Source organism: Cajanus cajan, chromosome 3 (genome assembly GCF_000230855.2).
Source record: "Cajanus cajan strain Asha chromosome 3, NIPB_CcT2T_4, whole genome shotgun sequence".
NCBI lineage: Eukaryota > Viridiplantae > Streptophyta > Magnoliopsida > Fabales > Fabaceae > Cajanus > Cajanus cajan.
In genome coordinates this window covers 39,470,118-39,495,485 of record NC_138519.1, presented here as the reverse complement: position 1 = coordinate 39,495,485, position 25,368 = coordinate 39,470,118, and the positions used below count along the sequence as shown (strand labels likewise).

Below are 25,368 nucleotides of genomic sequence, written 5' to 3'. Positions count from 1 at the left end.
GGGGTGCTAACACCTTCCCCACGCGTAACCGACTCCCTTACCCAACTCTGGTTGTAATGGCCAAAGTTGATTTATAAAATCAATTGCCTTATCCCTTTTTCCAATGTTTTGAGTAAAACATTGGTGGCGACTCCACGAACCCTTTTACTACGAAAACCACTAATCCATGGAGGGTCCCGCTTGGGATTAACATGGATTGGTGAGACATTTAATAAATAAATTGGATAAGATCGACAAGGTCTCAGTTTGAGAACAAGTCGTTCTAATAATCCAATACATTTTCAAAACTAAAATAAAAGCGAGCTCGACCGTCTTCGCGACCGCCGAGGCCCGTTTGGGCCGGTGGCGACAGATGGCGACTCCACTGGGGAAGCCTCGAGAGTCAGTCCCATTTAGTGACAGATTATTTTTAACAAATAATAGTTAAAATTACTTTATTACCCCTCACTTGTATGATAACATGTTTATCTATTTGGCTTTAATAACTGTTGTATGTTTAAATTTACGCAATTGTTTGAAATACAAACTGTACACAAACCTTTGCACACAACAGTTCCCTCTATACCCGGGGGCATGAGTGATTAACCATAGAGAGTGGATGTTAGTACGGCCGGTTGTCGAATGGGTCTATAGGTGCCCGTAGACCGTTGTCGGAAAACATCACTCAAGGTGATAACCATGAACTTGAGTCCGACGATGCGTTGGAGCTTTCCATCGACCTACGATGAGAGGAATTGGGTCCCTATAATGGGGGCACCTTGGGGGCCTTGGACTGGTGAGAACAGTTAGAACCACCTTGAATATGCACCATTTCTGCAGGATACCCCTACCTCGTGATTCGCTCGTGACTGTTCATGGATGAGTGAATTGTGTGTGCATTTTTTATGTGACATTGTATGAGCATATATTTGCATCTTTTAAACATACAACATTCCTATTCTTTTAAAAATAAGAATAAATAGGAATAAGAATCTTCCATTATACGGTGTTAACATCTACCTTCATCACATTCATATAGGTAGTTTCCCTTTTCACCCAAAAAATACAAAAAATATATAAAATAAAAAATACCCAAAAAAGAAGAAAAAAAGGGTTATTTATCCAAACCAAGCAATATCATGCATCATCTTAGGGACATCCTAAAAACATGATAATGCTTAGTTGAATAAACACAATGCATGCATATTCAACATCATCATCTCATATCATGCATATAGATCATGGAGGGATCTAGGAGTCATTCATTTCATACATCCCTCCTAGTAATTCATTAATAAACATTAATAAAAAGAAAGAAATAATCGATGCGTATGTTCAAGATGGATCGCACGCCATTTGTTATTAAGTGTAAGCCAACAACCGCGCCAAGCGAGCGCACATCAACTCCGTTGTTGGTAATCAAGACGAATAAAGGGGAAGGTCCAACACCATTAAGGATCACTGCTCCAAGACCTTTCCCCTACGAATCGAATAAGGCTGTGCCGTGGATATACGACATCCATTTTTTCTGCCGACAGCGATATCTCTAACATCGCTGGACTTGGGGGCATGATTAGGAGTGGCAGGATCTACACTCCCGAAGATCTTCATGATAAAGCTCCCAAGAATAAAGGAATAGAAAAAGAAAAGAAAACCGAGGAAAAAGAATCCGAGGAGGAGACAGACGAGCTGTTAAAGTATATCCGACAGAGCGAGTACTCCATCATGGATCAACTTCATAAGACGCCAGCAAAGATTACGCTGTTGTCGTTGATCCTAAGCTCCGAACCGCATCGGCAAGCTCTGTCGAAAGTCTTGAACGAGGCATATGTGTCACACACTATCTCCCAAGACAAATTTGAGGGGATTGTTAGTCACATCACGGCTAATGATCACCTCTCTTTCACCGATGAAGAGATCCCCGCCGAGGGACCAAATCACAACAAGCCCTTGCACATCTCTGTAAAGTGCAAGGAGTATCACATCGTTAAAGTCTTGGTAGATAATGGATCTTCCTTGAATATGATGCCAAAAAGAACGCTCAAGCAATTGGCAATCAAGGGAGTCCAAATGCACCCGAGCAACATGATCGTTCAGCTTTCGACGGTTCTAAAAGAGAAGTAGTGGGAGAAATCAATCTTCCAATCCAAATTGGACCCACTATCTTCAACGTCGAATTTCAAGTGATGGACATCACTCCCGCATACAGCTGTCTCCTTGGCCGACCTTGGATTCATGATGCGAAAGCTGTTCCTTCTACGCTCCACCAGAAAGTCAAGTTCATAGTGGGTGACAAACTAGTGACCGTGCAAGCTGAAGATGACATACTCATCAGCAAGCCATCCACCATACCTTATGTGGATGCAGCAGAGGAAGCTTTGGAAACCGCCTTCCAAGCATTGGAAATTGCCAATGTTGAAACGTTTCCCCGAGAAATGAAGAAGGTAGCTCATATGCTCACAAAGAACGGATACTTGCCAGGACAAGGATTAGGCAAGGACTCCCAAGGAATCCCGGAGCTACCCATTATCAAGGACAATCCGGGAAAACAAGGGTTAGGATACAACCCTGTTAAAGATCAAAGAACGAAGAGGAATCAAGATCCTTCTCGACGTTCTTTAAGCCAGATCTTTAGGAAGGCTGGTTCACAAACGTCAAGGCCAGCTGTCGTCATCAAGTGTTCTTTTCCTTCTAATAGGGATGTGTAAATTCAGTGACTATTAGAGATCACTCCTCGGGGACAGCCCGACCCCCGAGCCTCGATAGGGCACATGTTTTCCACTATGATTATAATAAAATCATTCATTATTATTTCTTATTGCTTCTTTTTTTGCTTGCAATAAAATTCTAAACCACATTATTTAACCCTGTTTGAATAAGCATAAATGAGGTTAAAATCATCTTGATAACAATAAACCCGCATCATTTTTATGTGGAAATGTGCATGACAGTTTGGAGCACCTTTTCTTGGCATCAATAAGTGCCATCATGGATAAAAGAAATCCTAAAGATAATAAGCTCGGCAGGAAACCCAAAAAGGGGACTGCGCAAAAATAAGAGCAAAAGACCCGCTAGGAATCCCACAAAAGGGTGACCTAGGCAAAAGTTAGGGTTACAAAATGAAGACAAAAACCCGCTAGGAATCCCACGAAAAGGGTGACCTAGGCAAAAGTTAGGGTTACAAAATGAATACAAAAGCCCGCTAAGACATCACAAAAGGGTGTTTTAGGCAAAAGTTACGGCCGTCAAAAAAAGAAAAAAAAAAAAAAAACAAAATAAATCCATGATGGTACCATCAATTGAATTCAACAAGGGGCTCAAGAAAAGCTATCCAAGTTGTCAAAGCACAATCATTAATAACAAAGATGTGCTTAACCTCATAAGTGTTTAATCGAACAAGCCTAAACACATAAGCCTACCATGGCCAGCCATTCTTACAAAAACCATTTTTCAAAAATAAAATAATCCCCTCTAAAACACAAACCTTTGAAAATATATCCTTTCCTTCTTTTCTCTCTTGTCCCAAACGATTTTTGAATAATCTTGTGGAAACATGGAGATATAGTGGTCAATAGGAGGGTTGACACATCTTTTAAAGAAAGGGAAGGATCATTTGGTTGATGACACCAAATCTCAAATATAATACGCATCATTCCTCGGTTACAGAAGTCGGCAGCGCACAGCCCGTTTAAGAGGAATGGCAAAATCCAAAAACGCATCGGTTAATTCTTTTGAAAAAAGAGTCAAATAGAATTAGGTGCATCATACCGCATACATGCATACAGATGATAGGTGTACTGGAGGATCACTTATTCTCTGTTTATTGAAAAAACAAACAAAAAAAACAAAAAATATATAAACTTCAGAAAAAACAATGCGCCCATACCATGTTCAGTACACCCGTACTAAAATTGGGGTTATGAACAAATTTTCAACTCAACATGGGCGTACTGAAATGGATGCGGCCGTATTGGCCATAAAGGAATTTTCAAAGACCTCGTCATGAGGCAACCACATAAAATAGAAAAATAGAAAAATTGCTTGTGTATGACAGCAGCAAACAAAATGCAAAGATTCAGAAAATCAACAGCGTCATACAGAATAACTGAGCCTGGAGAGGCTTGCCGAAAGAATACTCTCAGAATAACTAAGCCTGGAGAGGCTTGCCGAAAGAATACTCTCAAAATAACTGAGCCTGGAGAGGCTTGCCGAAACAATACTCATACAGAATAATTGAGCCTGGAGAGGCTCGCCGAAATAATACTCTCAGAATAATTGAGCCTGGAGAGGCTCGCCGAAATAATACTCTCTCAGAATAACTGAGACATTTCTGTACAGAAAAAGCCAAAACCAACAAAAAAAGGCAAAATCAACAAAAATACAGAAAAAGCCAAAATCAACAAAAAAGGCAAAAACACAGAAAAAGCCAAAATCGAAAAAAGGGCAAAATACAGAAAATCCAACAAATCATACAGAATAACTGAGCCTGGAGAGGCTTGCCGAAAAAATACTCGTACAGAATAATTGAGCCTGGAGAGGCTCGCCGAAATAATACTCTCTCAAAATAATTGAGCCTGGAGAGGCTCGCCGAAATAATACTCTCAGAATAATTGAGCCTGGAGAGGCTTGCTGAAATAATACTCTTTCAGAATAACTGAGCCTGGAGAGGCTTACTGAAATAATACTCTCTCAGAAATAATTGAGCCTGGAGAGGCTTGCCGAAATAATACTCCCGCAAAATAATTGAGCCTGGAGAGGCTTGCCTAAATAATACTCCCGCAGAATAATTGAGCCTGGAGAGGCTTGCCGAAATAATACTCCTTCAGAATAATTGAGCCTGGAGAGGCTCGCCAAAATAATACTCCACATCAAAGAATAATTGAGCCTGGAGAGGCTCACAGAAATAATACTCCCCAGAGAAACCTCAACTCAAGCTCACGGAACGAATCCCCAGCGAGAGCTATCAAAGCAAGATCGACGACATTCCCAATGGAAGCACGATCACCCAAGCAGTATATCTAGTTAAAGGACTTAAAACTTCCTCAGTGGAAGATAGCTCTCTGACTCAAGCGCTGAGTGAGGATAAGCCTGCAGAGGCTTCCTAAATAATACTCTGGGATACATAAGATCCCACATTCCCCAGTCGCCTACTCAGAGACATCCCTGCAAAAGGAGAAAAATCAAAAAAACATCAATAACCATTCCCCAAGCGGAATTTGGCACTCAGCCGAACACTGAACTTCAAATCCCCAGTCGCCTACTCAAGAGGCACCCCTTCAAAAAGAGAAAAAAATCAAAAAGATCAATAACCATTCCCCAAGAGGAATTCGGCATTCAGCCAATCATCAAACATCAAGATAATTCGCCTATTCAGAGGCACTCTTTCAAAATAGAGAAAAAAATCGAAAAGATCAATAATCATTCCCCAAGCGGAATCCGGCTCAGCCTATCATTGAACATCAAGATGATCTGCCTAACAGAAGAGGCCAATCACAACCAATGACAAAATCCCCTGGCGGATAACAGCCTACACAGAGGCAACAAAATCCAAAAAATTAAAAAGAGTTACCCGAATAAGGATAACCGGGATACTCCACCAACGTCCAAAGGACGTCAGCCAATCATAAGGCACTGCTCATCTCAGAAAGAGCATCTTCGTGTCTACACCCCAAGGAAACAGAAATTCCTCAATGGGCGCCAACTACTCAATGGAAAGTTGGGACACAAGAACCTATGAGTAACTGCACATCCCCTAGACGGATCCCTGCGTTATCCAGCCCTCAGTGGCACAAAAATCAAAAACAATCGTCGAAGCAGCATCGTGGACTGTGGAGACAAAATCAACATCCAGAATCCCCAGCGGATAACAGCCTACACAGAGGCAGCAAAAATCAGAAAATCAAAAAGAGATACCCGAATAAGGATAAACCGGGATACTCCACCAACGTCAAAGGACGTCAGCCAAACATAAGGCATCGCTCAACTCAGAGAGAAAGAGCATCTGTGTCTACACCCCAAGGAGTCAGAAATTCCCCATGGGTACCAACAATGCAATGCAAGTTGGGGCACAGGAACCTATGAATGACTGCACATCCCCTAGACGGATCCCTGCGTTATCCAGCCCTCAGTGGCACAAAAATCAAAAAACAACCGTCGAAGCAGCATCGTGGACTGTGGAGACAAAATCATCACAAATCCCTGGAAAGGAGATATTCACGCTACCCCGTCGTCACAAACACGGAGGTATGCAGCTTCCGGCTCGAGCAATGAGCGAAGCTATCTCTGGAAAGGAGGTACTCACTGCTCACCGTCGTCACAAAGGTACTTAGCTTCCGGCTCGAGCAAAGAGCGAAGCTAAGCCTGGAGAGGCGGTATTCACAGCTTCCAGCTTGGGCGGCAAGCAAAGCAAAGCCTGGAAAGGCGAAACTCACACTGCTCACCGTCGTCACAAAGGTGCTTAGTTTCCGGCTCGAACAAAGAGCGAGACTAAGCCTGGAGAGGCGAAACTCACACTGCTCACCGTCATCACAAAGGTGCTTAGTTTCCGGCTCGAACAAAGAGCGAGACTAAGCCTGGAGAGGCAAAACTCACACTGCTACCGTTGTCACAAGGGTACTTAGCTTCCGGCTCGAACAAAGAGTGAAGCTAAGCCTGGAGAGGCGGTACTCACAGCTTCCAGCTTGGGCAGCAAGCAAAGCAAAACCTGGAGAGGCTACTCGACAATTTTCCACCGGAAGACGCTACAAGTCAGAAGGTTGGCACATCACCCGGACAATTGGGTCAACTCCTTTACTTGTCAGCCGGTACACCAAAAGACCGTTTGACTAAGTAAAGGGGGGGGCAGCTGTAGACCCCTAAAATTGTCCGGGTCGGAAATAAAACTCGAAGACCCTCAAAGATCGAAGGAAAGTCAGCCAGAAGGACTCCTAGAAGACCATAGGATGGCTATCTGTAGGTTTAGAGGTCTTAGAGTAGCTTAAAATAAGGAAGTAGAGGGAATGAAGCCCAATACGGCCGTACTAAACTTAATACGGCCGTATTGAAGCTTCAACACGGCCGCAGTGAACTCAATACGGCGTATTAAAGTTTCTGAAACTTCAATACGGCCGTACTGAAATCAATACGGCCGTATTGAAGCTTCAATACAGCCGCAGTGAACTCAATACGGGCGCATTGAAATTTCTGAATTTCAATACGGCCGTATTGAATTCAATACGGCCGTATTGATTCTGTAGCCCGTATTGGGCCTGTTCCCTATAAATATGACGTCAATTGGACGTCATTCCACACTTTTGAACATAATTTCAACCCTCTCCTTGAGTATTCTGGGGTTTTTGAGCAGTGTTCTGCCCTAGAAATCACTCGGAGAGTTGATCCGACGAAGTTCTTGAGCCCCGAGCCATTTTGCTTGAGGATCGAACCTAGTCGAAGGGAAATCCTCCGGATTTCCGTAGTCAAAATTTTATAGGAGGGAGCGAGCGGGCTTGTAGAGCGAGGGAACGCCAAAAAGCTTCCCAGTTTTACGAAATATATAAAAGCACGCTTCAAAGGTTTCTTCTTAAATCCTTCCTTTTACTGCTTTTTGTGTGCATATTTAAACTGTCATCATGTAGATAGTTAATTTATAATTGCTTAGAATAAATAGGGGTAATTTAGTAATTTTACACTGTTATTTTAGAAATAATCTGTCATAGGGAACCCGAAAGGGGCGCTGTGGGGTGCTAACACCTTCCCCACGCGTAACCGACTCCCTTACCCAACTCTGGTTGTAATGGCCAAAGTTGATTTATAAAATCAATTGCCTTATCCCTTTTTCCAATGTTTTGAGTAAAACATTGGTGGCGACTCCACGAACCCTTTTACTACGAAAACCACTAATCCATGGAGGGTCCCGCTTGGGATTAACATGGATTGGTGAGACATTTAATAAATAAATTGGATAAGATCGACAAGGTCTCAGTTTGAGAACAAGTCGTTCTAATAATCCAATACATTTTCAAAACTAAAATAAAAGCGAGCTCGACCGTCTTCGCGACCGCCGAGGCCCGTTTGGGCCGGTGGCGACAGAGCCCTTGTGCTGGTAGGCAAAGGAGTAGATGGTTGACAGAGATTCTGGTACTGCCCCTGCCATGTGAGTATTGTGATGCCTCTCCAGGCGCCTGCTTGTGGTAGGTTTCTTTCTGAATTTCATTTTTTTGTTTAGCTTCGGCTCTTTCATGTTTGAAGCTTTCCTTTTTTGCTATTTTTCTAAATGCTTCGGATTTTTCAACATTTGTGAAGCTTGCCTTTTTCTGATATTATTTTTGCTTTTTTATTGTCATCATTGGTGGAGGGATCTATTCCCATGATGTTATTTGCTGGATCTTTATTGAGGAGTATTATTTTGGAAGCCACTTTTGGCTTTGGTAGGAGAACATTCCTGGTCTTGGCATTTTCATGAATTTTCCATCATTCGGTTGAGGAGTAGGGCGCGATGGCCTCTTCATGCTTATGGGTTTGCTTATTTGGTTGATTCTATTCCACTATGATATGTCTTTGCTTAGTGGGCACATAGAATCACTTGGGGTTGCCATTTGACACCGCTTCGACTCATGCTTGGCTATTGAACTTTTATGAGTGCTTTGTCCTGATGAGTCTTTCTGACCCATAGCAAGTAGAATGCATGGATGCATGGATGCATGGATGCAATGAAAATGCAAGACAAGAATGATTCTTTTATTTATTTATTTTTTTGTGTAACGCCCTTCCATATGCCCCTAACTCATATGCATGCGATGCAATTTATGCTCATGTGTTTATTCCTAAAGATGCAATTCATTTTTTTTTATGTCGGGAAATTAACCTGTACGCATTAAGCTTAATGTTGACGATTTCTTTCTATCCATGTCAATCTTGATTACTGTCGGGATATGTTCTTTTAAGCCCAAGCTTCAGTGGCTCCTTGATTATCCAGTCGATGTGTGGTCAAGCGTCTCTAACCTCTGTTTGAGGACATCTCGACCTTCCCTCTGTGAGTATTCACTGTGCATTTTTCGTGTATCTTTTCAGTGTTATTTTAATGCCATAAGGGTCAAGAGAAAAGAAGGAAGGAATGTTATTATTATTATTTTGTTTTTTTTTAAAAGGGTTGTTAGAAGGGATTTTTGAAAAAGGGTTTTTTAGAAGAAGGGCTGGCCAAGGTAGGCTTTGGTGTTTAGGGTTATTAAACAAAATGTATTTGTTGCAAGGAAGCTATCATTGTGTTTTAGCCTTTTTGGAAAGTGGAGTGATGTCTTGGGGTCGCGCTCTGATTGAATGATTCCCCTGAGCTGTCTTTCGGTTTTCAACTCAAGTTGTTGCTTTAACGTCTAAACTTTTGCCTAGGTCACTCGGGATGTGTTTCCTAGCAGACATTTTTCTTTTGATCCTTACTTTTGCCTAGGTCACCCTTTTTGATTGTGGGCCCCTGTCGCCACCCGCCGAAACGGACCTTGGCATTCGCGACGATGGTCGAACTCGTTTTAATGTTTTGAAAAGTGATGGATTGTTAGAACGACTTATTCTCAAACTGAGACCTTGTCGAACTAACAATTTTATTAAATGATTCTCACCAATCCATGTTAATCTCAAGCGAGACCCTCCATGGATTAGTGGTTTTCGCAAAAGGTAGGGTTCTTGGAGTCGCCACCAATATTTTACTCAAAACATTGGAAAAAGGGATAAGGCAATTGATTTCATAAATCAACCTTGGTCATTACAACCAGAGTCGGGTAAGGGAGTCGGTTACGTGCGGGGAAGGTGTTAGCACCCCACAACGCCCCTTTCGGGTTCCCTATGACGGATTATTTCATAAATAACAGTGCAAAATTACTAAATTACCCCTATTTATTATAAACGATTATAAATTAAATATCTACATGATGACAAAATTAAATATGCGACAATCAGAAAGCAATAAAAGAAGGGATTTTAAGGAAAACCTCTTGAAGCGTGCTTTTATATATCTAAACAGATGTTAGGAGGCTTTTTGGCGCTCCCTCCCACTACACGCTCGCTCGCTCCTTCCCTAAAAATTAATCTTTACTATGGAAATCAAAAAGATTTCCCTTCGACTAGTTCGAATTCTCAAGCTAAATGCTCAGAACTCAAGAACTTCGTCGGATCGGCTCTCGGAGAGATTCCTAGGGCAGAACACTGCTCAAAAACCCCAGAATACTCAAGGAGAGAGTCCAAGAAGTGTGAAAAAGTGTCCAATGACGTCCAAATGACGTCTTATTTATAGAGGTGAGGCGCAGTACGGCCCCTGGTGTCAATACGGCCCCTAGTGTCAATACGGCCCGTATTGAAGTTTTGAACTTCAATACGGCCGTATTGAATTCAATATGGCCGTATTGAATTTCAAAAACATCAATACGGCCGTATTGGTTTCAGTACGGCCGTATTGCAGTTCAAAAATGCAATACGGGCCGTACTGAGCTCCAAAGAGGCCGTATTGAGCTCCACTCCTCTCACTTTCTTATTTTTAGCTACTCTAAGACCTCTAAACCTACAGATAGTCATCCTATGGTCTTCTGGGAGTCCTTCTGGCTGACTTTCCATTGATCTTTGATAGTCTTCGAGTCTTATTTCCGACCCGGACAATTTTAGGGGTCTACAGCTGCCCCCCCTTTTCTTAGTCAAGCGGCTTTTTAGTGTACCGGTTGACAAGTAAAGGAGTTGACCCAATTGTCCGGGGAATAAGCCACCCTTCCGACTTGTAGTGTCTTCCGGTGGAAAATTGTTGAGTAGCCTCTCCAGGTTGAGTATTAGTCGTCGCCTCTCCAGGCTCGTTGCATACCTCGGTGTTCCTGACAACCTTGGTAGCTGAGTACCGCCTCTCCAGGCTCAACTTCACTCGACGCCCGAGTTGGAAGTTGCCTACCTCCGTGTTTCTGACGACGGGGTAGTGTGAGTATTAGTCGTCGCCTCTCCAGGCTCGTTGCATACCTCGGCGTTTCTGACGACCTCGGTAGCATGAGTTTGCCCTCTCCAGGGTCAGCTTCACTCGACGCCCGAGCCGGAAGCTGCGTACCTCGGTGCTTCTGGTCACTTTGGTAACGTGAGTTTGCCCTCTCCAGGGATTTGTGATAGTTTTGTCTCCACAGTCCACGATGCTTCTTCGACGACTATTTTTGATTTTGATGCCGCTGAGGGCTGGATAACGCAGGGATCCATCTAGGGGATGTGCAGTTATTTCATAAGTTCTTTTGTCCCAACTTTCCATTGCGTAGTTGGTACCCACTGGGGAATTTCTGATTCCTTGGGGATGTAGACACAAAGATGCTCTTTCTGATGTGAGTGGTGCCTTATGATTTGGCTGACGTCCTTTCGACGTTGGTGGAGTATCCCGGCTATCCTTATTCGGGTGACTCTTTTTGATTTTCTGATTTTGTTGCCTCTGTGTAGGCTGTTATCCGCTGGGGGATTTTGTCGTTGATTTTGATTAGCCTCTTCTGTTAGGCGTATCATCTTGATGTTCAGTGATTGGCTGAAAGCCGGATTCCGCTTGGGGAATGATTATTGATTTTTTCGATTTTTCCTCTTTTTGAAGGAGTGCCTCTGAGTAGGCGAATGATCTTGATGTTCTGAGTACCGGATTCCGCTTGGGGAATGATTATTAATCTTTTTGATTTTTCCGCTTTCTGAAGGAGTGCCTCTGAGTAGGCAAATGTGGATTGAGGATTTGACGTATCCCAGAGTATTATTTAGGAAGCCTCTACAGGCTTAGCTTCACTCATCGCTTGAGTTGGAAAGCTACCTTCCACTGAGGAAGTCTGAGTCCTTTGGCTCGGATATTTCGTGTTTGGGCGACCATGCTTCCATTGGGGAATTTTACTGGTCTTGCTTTGATAGCTCTTACTGGGGATTTTGATCCATGAGAGTGAGCTGAGAAGTCTCTGGGGAGTATTATTTCGGCAAGCCTCTCCAGGCTCAGTTATTTTGGAGAGTATTATTTCGGCAAGCCTCTCCAGGCTCGGTTATGATGAGAGAGTATTATTTCGGCGAGCCTCTCCAGGCTCAGTTATTCTGTATGATGAGAGAGTATTATTTCGGCAAGCCTCTCCAGGCTCAATTATTCTGTTATGATGAGAGAGTATTATTTCGGCAAGCCTCTCCAGGCTCAATTATTCTGATGAGGGAGTATTATTTCGGCAAGCCTCTCCAAGCTCAGTTATTCTGATGAGGGAGTATTATTTCGGCAAGCCTCTCCAGGCTCAGTTATTCTGTACAATTGGGGAGTATTATTTCGGCAAGCCTCTCCAGGCTCAGTTATTCTGTACGATGCGGTTGATTTTCTAAATCTTTTGCCTTTTTTCGTTGATTTCGGCTTTTCTGTATTTTTGCCTTTTTTGTTGATTTTTGGCTTTTTCTATACAGAAATTAAAGGTGCTAAAGAATTTGAATTCAAAATGAAAAATTTCATTAATAGAATGAATTTGTACAAAGATGATTAAAAAGTGGGGCAAAGCCCAATCAAGCAAATACACAAAAAGCGAGAAAAAGGTAGCAGGTCTTCACTCCTCTGCCGGCGGGTCCTGTGGAGGGTCGGGGAAGCGGCGGTGTAGCCAGACCGACAGGCTGTCAAACTCCTGTCTGAGGGCATCGATACCATGCTGAGCAGCATCAAATCGAGTGTCGAAACTCTGCTGCAAGGCGCCGATGCTATGCTGAGCGGTATCGAATCGACTATCGATGCTCCGCTGTAAGGCGTCGAAGTGGGCATCGAAGTAGGCCCTGTCCTGCTGCGAGGTGCCGGCCTCTGGCTGCGGGTCTTCGTCACCCGGGAGCTCAATATCTGCGAAAAGCTCGCTGAAGTCGTCGGTGGCCCGCACGTATTGCCTCCCTACCTTGACAATCATCTTCATGTTGAGTAAGGTGGGAGCACCAATGGGTTTAGGCGCCAAATCCGCCGCATCTATGCCGTCGGGACATCCCCAAGCCTCGGCGAGTGTCGAGAGGAGCGTGGAAACCAGAATGTATCCTCGCCGGGCTTCGCTTCCCTCGCTTGCCCCCAGATTCTTTATGTGCTCAAGGAAGAAGAATCCGGGGTTGGCCTTCTGACTAGTGACCATGCAATATAGAGCCAGCAAGTCCTGCCGTGTCACCGACTCTGGGCTCTTCTGCCTTGCATGAATGGAGCCTGTGATTAGCTTGTGGCAGATTCGAAGTGCGGTAGGGAGCCGAGTACCCTTCACTCCAGCGTGGTAGTCCGTCTGACCCGTAATTTCTCTCCACATCTCATTTTGGGTCAGACCATCCGGACACTCGCACACGGCATCCCTATACTCCAGCTGAGCAGCTCGTGTGAAAAAACCGGCTTGGACGTTGAACTCGTCCAATGACAAAGAACGGTACCCCCCGTTCATCCAAAAGTCTACCGAGTAGACCGTCTCTCCGAAGCTGTTCGTCGACTCTGTGACGCCGACGGTAGCCAAGAACTCCTTTGTCGCTGTCGGGAAGATCTTGGAATGAGGGCTAAGGAGGAACCCCCATCCTATGGCGTTGATATAGCCTAGGACCTCGTCTTCCCACTCCATCGCTTGGAGGATGTTCACGTCGAGCACCCTTGATGGCTTGAAGACAAACGATTCAAAAAGCTCTAGCCTCTCTAGATGCTTCGCGGTCATTTCTCGTTGGGCGGGGACCCTTTGTCTTTTCCTCGATGATTCGGCCATTTCTTTGAACTTGAGAAGACCTTGAACTCACTCACAGACAATATAGACAGAGGAATGAAGAATGCTGTGCAGAAATGAGGGAGAAATGGGCTATTTATAGAAGAATTTACGTCAGTACGGCCCGTATTGAATTCAATACGGCCGTACTGACTTGGATGTTGGTGTGCAAATCAGGGAACCAATACGGGCCGTATTGAACTCAATACGCCCGTATTGGTGTGACCGTTAAGGTCAATACGGGCGTATTGGGATCAATACGCCCGTATTGAAGCTGAAGGGTTGTCTTAACCCTAGCTTCAATACGCCCGCATTGAAAGGAATACGGCCCGTATTGAATTTTTTTTTTTTTTTTTTTAAGAAGATAAACAGAGAATAAGTGATCTTCCAGTACACCTATCATCTGTATGCATGTGTATGATGCACCTAATTCTATTTGATTTATCTTTCAAAAGAATTAGCCGATGCGCTTTTGTTTGGGTTTTGCCATTCCTCAAGACGGGTTGTGCGCTGCCGATTTACATAACCGAGGAATGATGCGTGTTATATCGAGATGGGCGTCATCAACCCAGTGATTCTTCCCTTCCTTTAGAAGACATGTCAACCCTCCTATTGACCACTATATCTCCATGTTTCCACTAGATTATCCTAAAATCGTTTGGGACAAGAGAGAAAAGAAAGGAAAGATATTTTTTGTTCTGAAGTTTGTGTTTTAGAAGGGATTTATTTTTTCAAAAATGGTTTTTGTAAGAATGGTTGGCCAAGGTAGGCTTATGTGTTTAGGCTTGTTTGATTAAACACTTATGAAGTTAAGAAAATCTTGTTATTGACGTTGTGATTTTGACAACTTAGATAGCTTCCCTTGAACCTTTCTTTTTGAATTCGGTTCATGGTACCATCATGGATTTCTTTTCGCTTTTTGATTGTCCTTATTTTTGCCTAAAACACCTTTTTGTGGCGTTTTAGCGGACCTTTGTTTTTGTTTATTTTTGCAACCCTAATTTTTGCCTAGGTCACCCTTTTGTGGGATTCCTAGCGGGTTCTTTGCTCTTATTTTTGCGCAGCCCCCTTTTTGGGTTTCCTGCCGAGCTTCTTTTATTTTAAAGGATTTCTTTTTATCCATGATGGCACTTGTCGAGGCCAAGGGAAGGTGCTCCAAGTTGTCACACACTTCCACATAAAAATGATGTGGGTTTATTTGTTATTAAGATGATTTTAACCTCATTCATGTTTATTCAAACAGGGTTAAAAATAATGTGGTCTAGAGATTTATTGCAAGCAAGAAGAGAAGCAATAAGAATTAATAAAGAATGATTTTATTATAATCATAATGGAAACATGTGCCCTATCGAGGCTCGGGGTTCGGGCTGTCCCCGAGGAGTGATCTCTAATAGTCATCAGGTCTATACATCCCTATCAGAAGGAGAAAAGCACTTGATGACAACGACCGGCCTTGACGTTTGTGAACCGGCCTTCCTAAAGATCTGGCTTAAAGAACGTCGAGAAGGATCTTGGTTCCTCTTCGTCCTTTGATCTTTATTAGGGTTGTATCCTAACCCTTGTTTCCCCGGATTGTCCTTGATAATAGGTAGCTCGGGAATTCCTTGGGAATCCTTGCCAAGTCTTTGTCTTGGCAAGTATCCGTTCTTGGTGAGCATGGAGGCTACCTTCTTCATTTCTCAGGGAAACGTTTCAACATTGGCGATTTCCAATGCTTGGAAGGCGGTTTCTAAAGCTTCCTCCGCTGTATCCACATAAGGTATGGCAGATGGCTTGCTGATGAGTATGTCATCTTCAGCTTGTACGGTCACCAGCTTGTCACCCACTATGAACTTGATTTTCTGATGGAGCGTAGAAGGAACAGCTTTTGCATCATGAATCCAAGGTCGGCCAAGGAGACAGCTGTATGCGGGAGTAATGTCCATCACTTGAAATTCGACGTTGAAGATGGTGGGCCCAATTTGGATTGGGAGATTGACTTCTCCCACCACTTCTCTTTTAAAACCGTCGAAAGCTCGGACGATCATGTTGCTCGGGCGCATTTGGATTCCCTTGATTGCCACTTGATCGAGCGTTCTTTTTGGCATTACGTTCAAGGAAGATCCATTATCCACCAAGACTTTAGCGATGTGATATTCCTTGCACTTTACAGAGATGTGCAAGGGCTTGTTGTGGTTCGGTCCCTCAGCGGGGATTTCTTCATCGGTGAAAGTGAGGTGATCATTAGCCGTGATGTGACTAACAATCCCCTCAAACTTGTCTTGGGAGATAGTGTGCGACACATATGCCTCGTTCAAGACTTTCAACAGAGCTTGTCGATGCGGTTCGGAGCTTAGGATCAACGACAATAGGGTAATCTTTGCGGGCGTCCTATGAAGTTGATCCACGATGGAGTACTCGCTCTGTCGGATATACTTTAACAGCTCGTCAGTCTCCTCCTCGGATTCTTTATTTTCCTCGGTTTTCTCCTTTTCTTTTCCTTTATTTTTGGGAGCTTTATCGTGAAGATCTTCGGGAGTGTAGATCCTGCCACTCCTAGTTATGCCCCCAAGTCCAGCGATGTTAGAGATATCGCTGTCGGCAGAAGAATGGATGTCGTATATCCATGGCACAGCCTTATTTGATTTGTAGGGAAAAGGTCTTGGAGCAGTGATCCTTAACGGTGTCGGACCTTCCCCTTTATTCGTCTTGATTACCAACAACGGAGTTGATGTGCGCTCACTTGGCGAGGTTGTTGGCTTACACTTAATAACAAATGGCGTGCGATCCATCTTGAACATACGCATCGATTAATTCTTTCTTTTTATTAATGTTTATTAATGAATTACTAGGAGGGATGTATGAAATGCAAACCTAGATCCCTCCATGATTTTCGATAAGAATGCATGATATGAGATGATGGCGATGAATATGCATGCATTGTGTTTATTCAACTAAGCATTATCATGTTTTCGGGATGTCCCTAAGATGATGCATGATATTGCTTGGTTTGGATAAATAACCCCTTTTTTTATTTTATTTTTTGGGTATTTTGTTTTTGTATTTATTTATTTTTTGGGTGAAAATGGAAACTACCTATATGAATGTGATGAAGGTAGATGTTAACACCATGTAATGGAAGATTCTTATTCATATTTATTCTTATTTAAAAAGGAATGTTGTATGTTTAAATAATGCAATGTATGCTCATACAATGTCACATAAACAATGCACAAACAATTCACTCATCCACGAACAGTCACGAGCGAATCACGAGGTAGGGGTATCCTGCAGAAAAGTGCATATTCAAGGAGGTTCTAACTGTTCTCACTGGTCTGAGGCCCCCAAGGTGCCCCCATTATAGGGACCCAATCCCTCTCGTCGTAAGTCGATGGAAAGTTCCAACGCACTGTCGGACTCGAGTTCATGGTTATCACCTTGAGTGATGCTTTTCGACAACGGTCTACGGGCACCTAGGCCCATTCGACAACCGGCCGTACTAACATCCACTCCCTATGGCTTACCACTCATGCCCCCCGGGTATAGAGGGAACTGTTGTGTGCAAAGGTTCGTGTGCAGTTTATATTTCAAACAATTGCAGAAATTTAAACATACAACAGTTATTAAAGCCGAATAGATAAAACATGTTATCATACAAGTGAGGGGTAATGAAGTAATTTTAAACTATTATTTTAGAAATAATCCATCACTAAATGGGACTGACTCTCGAGGCTTCCCCAGTGGAGTCGCCATCTGTCGCCACCCGCCGAAACGGACCTTGGCATTCGCGACGATGGTCGGACTCGTTTTAATGTTTTGAAAAGTGATGGATTGTTAGAACGACTTATTCTCAAACTGAGACCTTGTCGAACTAACAATTTTATTAAATGATTCTCACCAATCCATGTTAATCTCAAGCGAGACCCTCCATGGATTAGTGGTTTTCGCAAAAGGTAGGGTTCTTGGAGTCGCCACCAATGTTTTACTCAAAACATTGGAAAAAGGGATAAGGCAATTGATTTCATAAATCAACCTTGGTCATTACAACCAGAGTCGGGTAAGGGAGTCGGTTACGTGCGGGGAAGGTGTTAGCACCCCACAACGCCCCTTTCGGGTTCCCTATGACGGATTATTTCATAAATAAAAGTGCAAAATTACTAAATTACCCCTATTTATTATAAACGATTATAAATTAAATATCTACATGATGACAAAATTAAATATGCGACAATCAGAAAGCAATAAAAGAAGGGATTTTAAGGAAAACCTCTTGAAGCGTGCTTTTATATATCTAAATAGATGTTAGGAGGCTTTTTCGCGCTCCCTCCCACTACACGCTCGCTCGCTCCTTCCCTAAAAATTAATCTTTACTATGGAAATCAAAAAGATTTCCCTTCGACTAGTTCGAATTCTCAAGCTAAATGCTCAGAACTCAAGAACTTCGTCGGATCGGCTCTCGGAGAGATTCCTAGGGCAGAACACTGCTCAAAAACCCCAGAATACTCAAGGAGAAAGTCCAAGAAGTGTGAAAAAGTGTCCAATGACGTCCAAATGACGTCTTATTTATAGAGGTGAGGCGCAGTACGGCCCCTGGTGTCAATACGGCCCGTATTGAAGTTTTGAACTTCAATACGGCCGTATTGAATTCAATACGGCCGTATTGAATTTCAAAAACATCAATACGGCCGTATTGGTTTCAGTACGGCCGTATTGCAGTTCAAAAATGCAATACGGGCCGTACTGAGCTCCAAAGAGGTCGTATTGAGCTCCACTCCTCTCACTTTCTTATTTTTAGCTACTCTAAGACCTCTAAACCTACAGATAGTCATCCTATGGTCTTCTGGGAGTCCTTCTGGCTGACTTTCCATTGATCTTTGATAGTCTTCGAGTCTTATTTCCGACCCGGATAATTTTAGGGGTTTACAGCCCCATAATGGATCTTGCCCTAATTTTGCGCAGCCCCCTTAGTGGGTTTCCTACCGGGCCTTCATTTTTGCAGCATTTGTGATGGAAGCACTTGGTGAAGAATTGATGTTCATCCAAGCTTCCATGCTTAGGACCGAAAATGCTCTTGAGATAACACCTTAAAAGACACTTTGAAGCTCCACGAAGTGTGACACCCTTACTACCCCAACACATATATAAATATAATCATATAAATAAACTAAAGAATAAAATTTTTAACGTTGATAAAAGGGTTCACATAAACCTTCATATTCATTTATCAATAATCAACATAATAATTGAAAATAAAACTTAAAAGTTTACAAATTGTTTTCAAAATCATATTTACAATTCCAAATCCATATAAAATCTATGTCCTAAAAATCCTCTGCCCCGATGTCACAATATCATAGCATACCCACAATTCAACTGTTGGCATTCTAGATGTCACTCGTAACCGGATCTTCCTCACCTAAAACATCCACAATTTATACGGTGAGAAAAGAAAATATCTACATGAAAAGTACATACAACCACATCATAATGAAATCATAATTCATATATATACAAGCATGTATCATAATTTATCAATCCATCACAATCCACACAATTTTACGATTAACAATATCATTTCCACATCCATAATTCAAGACAATCTTACAACTAACACTATGCCAAGACCTCGCCACATCTGACACAATTGATACGGGTTAATTGTCTCACTCAACCCACACCATACTAGGGTTCGTATCATCCCTGATCATCCAGGAGTACGCTCGTCCCTGAAGCATCACCTACCCAGGGTTTGTATCATCCCTGATCATTCAGGAGTACACTCGTCCCTGAAGCATGAGTGTGAGGAACCACAATCACATTACAATCCATACAGTCTCTTGCAATTAACCTTATGCCAAGGCTTCCATAATCGACATAAGTGGTGTGTGTTAACTGTCTTACTCATCCCACACCATGTTAGGGCCACGCCCTCCCTGTAGCACCACTTACCCAGGGGTCGTGCCATCCCTAGTCATTAGTGTGAGGAAACACATCGCAATCACATTCTTAATCATGTCCATACAACATCTCATCTCATATCACGATTTCATATCACATACACAACTCCATATCACATACTCAACAGATAAGTCTAACAAAATAAGGGTTTACACATCCCTCAAGCAATTCACATCTAGATCATCAATTCTTATTAAATAATATAATAATAACATTCATAAATTAATATAATAAAAAATAGAATTATCAATTTAATATAATTTTAACATAAATAGTAAAATCCCCAATTGTCCCAAAACCTAGTTCACAGACACTTTTCTACAATTTCGTTCTCTTTCCCAGATCATCATTCTTAGAAATTATTAGCATATTTATAATCCTCAACACATACAAAATCTAATGAGATCCTCAATTCCTCAAACAGAAATCATCCAATTTTCACAACCTAACTTACAGGCACTTTTCTATAATTTTGTTCTATCTCCTAAAGCATCATATTTACAAATTAAACATATATTCATAGTCCTAAATATATATAGAATCACATAAGACAATTAATTCTCCAAACAGAAATAATTATAAATTTATTCATAACCCTAAGGGCTCTTCCTCTACCCAATTCCCTCATGTAACCCTACATATAAATAATCCCCTTTTCCCCCGTACCTGGATAAATAGGAACTAGGGCATAATCTCCTCCTTTCTTTCCTTAAACAAGGACCGGGACTAAAACTGGGGCAGAACCTCATCCTCTGAGTTCCTCTTGGTCTTCAGAGAGAAGAAGAGGAAAGAAGAGCATAAGAGAGAAGGAAGAGAAGGAAGAGAAGGTGTGTGAAAATGAGAGAAATGAGGGTCTATTTATAGGAATTCTGGCTCACCTACCGGAACGGCCTGTACTGAAAGCGGAACGACCCGTTCTGGAACCTTCAAGTATACACAAAATTTTCCACTGGAACGGCTCGTTCCAACTAAAATATTTTAAGCATTTTTCTTATTCCGGAACAGCCCGTTTCACTTTGGGAACGACCCGTTCTGGAACAACCCAAATAGGCAAATTTTCTACTTTGGAACGGCCCGTTCTGCTACTTAAAAATGGGTTCATTTTCATCATTTAGAACGGCCCATTCCACTTTTGGAACGGCCCGTTCTGGGCAATCAAACATAGGTATATTTAGTCATTTGGAACGGCCCGTTCCAATTTTGGAACGGCCCGTTCCGGGCTACTGATCCACCCTAATTTGGGCCCTTGGCCCAGTGAAAATTGGGTTGTTACACGAAGCAACTCCAATGGAGGAGAAACACCTTAGGAGGTTCGGTCACCTCTTAGAGAAGTGAAGAAGCTTGATGAACCAAGCTTCTAGGAGAAGGAACTTTGAGAGAGAACCTAGGAGAAGGTTTCTCACGAATTTGACTCTTGAAAATGAGAGAGAAATTTGATTTCTAATTCTCATAAATGTCCAAAAGTGAATACAAGAGAGGTTTTTACAAATATATAGGAAGAGGTAGCTTCTAGGAGAAGCTAACCTTAACCATGGTTCACTAGGAACCATGGTAAGGTTTAGCTAACCTTCCACAGTTTAGAAAGCTTGTAGGAGAAGCTAACCTTGACCATGGTTCACTTAAGAACCATGGTAAGGTCAGCCTAACCTACCAAGGTTTAGAAACTTGGAAGGCAAGCTTCAATCCTTGAAGAAGAGACAAGCAATTTTCGGCTAAAACTAAAGAAGAAGGCTAGGCGGCCTTGGCTCCAATTTTCTCCATGAATTATTTTGAAAATCCTTGATTTGGTTTAGTTAGGTTCATCATATGATGATGAGACCTAGCTAAATCAAATCTATGAAAAATTAGGAGCAAAATGAGTCCACTATGCAAAATTTTGCCTAGGCCCAGTTCTGGCCCAATTACTAGTCACACCCTCAAGTATTGCTAAATGCTACCCCTTTTTCCCTACTGAAAAAATACAAAATGAATGTATCAACTAGGGAGGTTAAATGGAGTTAAACTCTCCAAGTATCCTACCCTCAAATCAATATACAAACACTAGAAAAAGCAAGTGAAGTGCCTCACAAATACAAAGGCAAAAATAACCTATACAAGAGACTATGTATAAACTATACAATATACACAAGTAGAACTAGGCCTTCTCTTTATGATTGAGTGGTCCAAGTGAAGAATACCTTAGGCTTGAAAAGCCCACTAGTCTTCAAGAGGTCCAATTCTTCTTGAATTCTTCTAGCCATAGCTCTAGTGACTAGGCCCTTGGCCCATGGTCTATCAATTTGTGTGGGACGCCCTATTTTTATTGACCCCTATTTATGTTTGGATTCTTGATTGTTCCTTTGTTATCCTTCCCATGCTATTATCGAGTAACATCTTTGTCGCAAATACATTTTTTTTATTAAGGATTGATGGATGAGGCCTAGAGTGAATATTTAAAGGGAGAAGAGAAATGAAAGAATGTTATGGCATTTAAAACAGTACTTCCAATTTACACGTGCCCTTTTAGCAAAGCTCGAAGGCCCGGGCATGCCCCGAGTTCGTGATTCGTACACAGAGAGATTAACCGAGGTTGCCCCCTAGAGAGGCATGGTTGACGATTGGTTGAACTACGTTAAGAACACATTCCCACTTGCTTGAATGTGGGTGTTTCGACTTTGGAGTGAAACCTTTATGAATTCTTGCTTTTTAAAGGGAATACTCAAGCCGCCTTTCGATTTTCAACTTGAGCAGACATTGCATTTTTTTTTATGTATCCCTAACTTTTGCATAGGACGTATCCTATCGGGATTTTGATTCTTTTACCCTAATTTTTGCCTAGGACGCCCTTTACGGGTTTTCGTCCTAGCGGGTTTTTGTCATGCAATGTCTTTATTCTTCAATTGGGTTTTGTTGTAATTCCCTAAAAGCAAGTGTAGACCCCTAAAATTGTCCGGGTCGGAAATAAAGCTCAAAGACTCTCGAAGACCGAAGGAAAGTCAGCCAGAAGGACTCCTGGAAGACCCTAGGGTGATTCTTTGTAGGTCTAAAGGTCTTAGAGTAGCTTAGAATAAGGGTGTGCGAGGATTGGAGCTCAATACGCCCTCCTAGAGGTTCAGTACGGCCGTACTGAGCCATTTTGAACTACAATACGGCCGCAGTGAAATCAATACGGCCGTACTGAAGTTTTTGAACTTCAGTACGGCCTTACCAAATTCAATACGGCCGTACTGTAGTTCAAAATGGCTCAGTACGGGCCGTAGTGAAATCAATACGGCCGTACTGAAGTTTTTGAACTTCAGTACGGCCGTACCAAATTCAATACGGCCGTACTGTAGTTCAAAAACCCAGTACGGGCCGTATTGACCTCCCAGGCCGTATTGCGCCTCAATCCTATAAATAGGACGTCATTGGCACGTCCTCCCACACTTTTGACACAGGTTTGGACCCTCTTGCTGAGGATTCTTGGGTTTTTGAGCTATTCTCTGCCCTAGGAACCTCTCTGAGAGCCAACCCGACTAAGTTCTTGAGCCATGAGCCTTGAAGCTTGAGACTCGAACAAGTCGAAGGGAAATCTCTTTGATTTCCATAGTTAATATTTGTTCTAGGGAAAGGAGCGAGCGAGCGTGTAGTGGGAAGGAGCGCCAAAAAGCCTCCTAACTCTTTTTGAATATATAAAAGCACGCTTCGAAGGTTTATTCCCAAAATCCTTTCTTTTACCGCTTTCTGATTGTTGCATTACACGTTTAAAGTTTTCATCATGTAAATATTTTACTCATAATCGTTTCTAATAAATAGAGGTAATTTAGTAACTTTACACTATTATTTATGAAATAATCCGTCATAGGGAACCCGAAAGGGGCGTTGTGGGGTGCTAACACCTTCCCCACACGTAATCGACTCCCTTACCCAACTCTGGTTGTAATGGCCTAAGTTGATTTGCAAAAATCAATTGCCTTATTTCTTTTTCCAATGTTTTGAGTAAAACATTGGTGGCGACTCCAAGAACCCCCTTTTGCGAAAACCACTAATCCATGGAGGGTCCCGCTTGGGATTAACATGGATTGGTGAATCTTTTAATAAAATTGTTAGTTCGATGAGGTCTCAGTTTGAGAATAAGTCGTTCTAACAATCCATCATTTTTTCAAAACTTAAAAAGAGTCCGACCATCGTCGCGAATGCCAAGGTCCGTTTCGGCGGGTGGCGACAGATGGCGACTTCACTGGGGAAGCCTCGAGAGTCAGTCCCATTTAGTGATGGATTATTTCTAAAATGATAGTTTAAAATTACTTCATTACCCCTCGCTTGTATGATAATACGTTTTACCTAGTTAGCTTTAATAACTGTTGGATGTTTAAATTTCCACAATTGTTTGAAATATAAACTGCACACAAACCTTTGCACACAACAGTTCCCTCTATACCCGGGGGCATGAGTGGAAAGCCATAAGGAGTGGATGTTAGTACGGCCGGTTGTCGAATGGGTCTATAGGTGCCCGTAGACCGTTATCGGAAAACATCACTCAAGGTGAAAACCATAAACTCAAGTCCGACAGTGCGTTGGAGCTTTCCATCGGCTTACGACGAAAGGGATTGGGTCCCTATAATGGGGACACCTTGGGGGCCTTGGACCGGTGAGAACAGTTAGAACCTCCTTGAATATGCACTTTTCTGCAGGATACCCCTACCTCGTGATTCGCTCGTGACTGTTCGTGGATGAGTGAATTGTTTGTGCATTGTTTATGTGACATTGTTTGAGCATACATTGCATTATTTAAACATACAACATTCCCCTTTTAAAATAAGAATAAATAGGAATAAGAATCTTCCATTACATGGTGTTAACATCTACCTTCATCACATTCATATAGGTAGTTTCCCTTTTCACTCGAAAAATACAAAAAAAACAAAATACCCAAAAAAAGAAAAAGGGTTATTTATCCAAACCAAGCAATATCATGCATCATCTTAGGAGCATCCTGAAAACATGATAATGCTTAGTTGAATAAACACAATGCATGCATATTCAACGTCATCATCTCATATCATGCATTCTTATCGTAGATCATGGAGGGATCTAGTGGAATGCAAGGGCAGTTGAAGAAAGTGGACTTCTTATTGTACCGTGCCGAGAGGTTGGACCACCTCTGTTCTTTGATGCCACGTGAGGCTCATGTTGAGTTTGAGAAATCATATGGACGAGTTCTTGATTTGAAGAAGATATGTGTGGATCCGGCCTTTCTGAGAGCATTGGTTCACTTCTGGAGTCTCGATCTACATTGCTTCGAGTTCCCCCAGTTTGACTTAGTTCCTACTCTCGAGGAGTATGAGCTCATGTTGCGATGGCCCAAATCAGCAAGGGTCTATGTCTTTCATGGTAATTATGTGGTCGTGGAGAGGGTCGCTACTCAAGTCAAACTACCATCACTACCATCACGATCATCTGCCTTAGTGGGGAACGGCAGTATCAAAGGTTGGAAGCTCGCTATGATTGAGGACCACCTTTCTTCCTTAGCTGGTGAGGGAGATTGGTTAGCTTTCAACAAGACTCTAGCGTTAGCAGTGTTTGGGACCGTCTTATTCCCCTTTCACGCTAACACAGTGGACCATGCTGCTATGGACGCTTTCTTCGCATGGGACGTGCACATGAAGAGTCTCGTGCCTGCCATTCTTGCCAACACCTTGCTTTCTGTCCACCTATCTCAGCAGAAGCAAGGGAAGATTATCCGATGCTGCACCTCCTTGTTATATGTGTGGAGCATCACACACTTCTACGCCTCTAGTCA

The 25,368-nt window shown here is 42.5% G+C and overlaps 1 protein-coding gene across 4 annotated transcripts in view; it reads right to left on the bottom strand.

Moving 5' to 3' along the window:
- The window catches only part of LOC109793278 (uncharacterized), a 62,461-nt gene that overhangs the window by 23,700 nt on the left and 13,393 nt on the right, over positions 1–25,368 (bottom strand). The window contains exon 2 of one of the 4 annotated variants that reach the window (XM_083070890.1): positions 112–19,065. The exons of the other annotated variants lie outside the window; for them this stretch is intronic. Within the exon in view, the coding sequence (XP_082927016.1) occupies positions 12,513–13,673 (1,161 nt within the window). The 5' untranslated portion in view covers positions 13,674–19,065 and the 3' untranslated portion in view covers positions 112–12,512. Of the gene's footprint in view, positions 1–111; positions 19,066–25,368 lie in introns of those variants that run through there. 4 annotated transcript variants of the gene reach the window in all.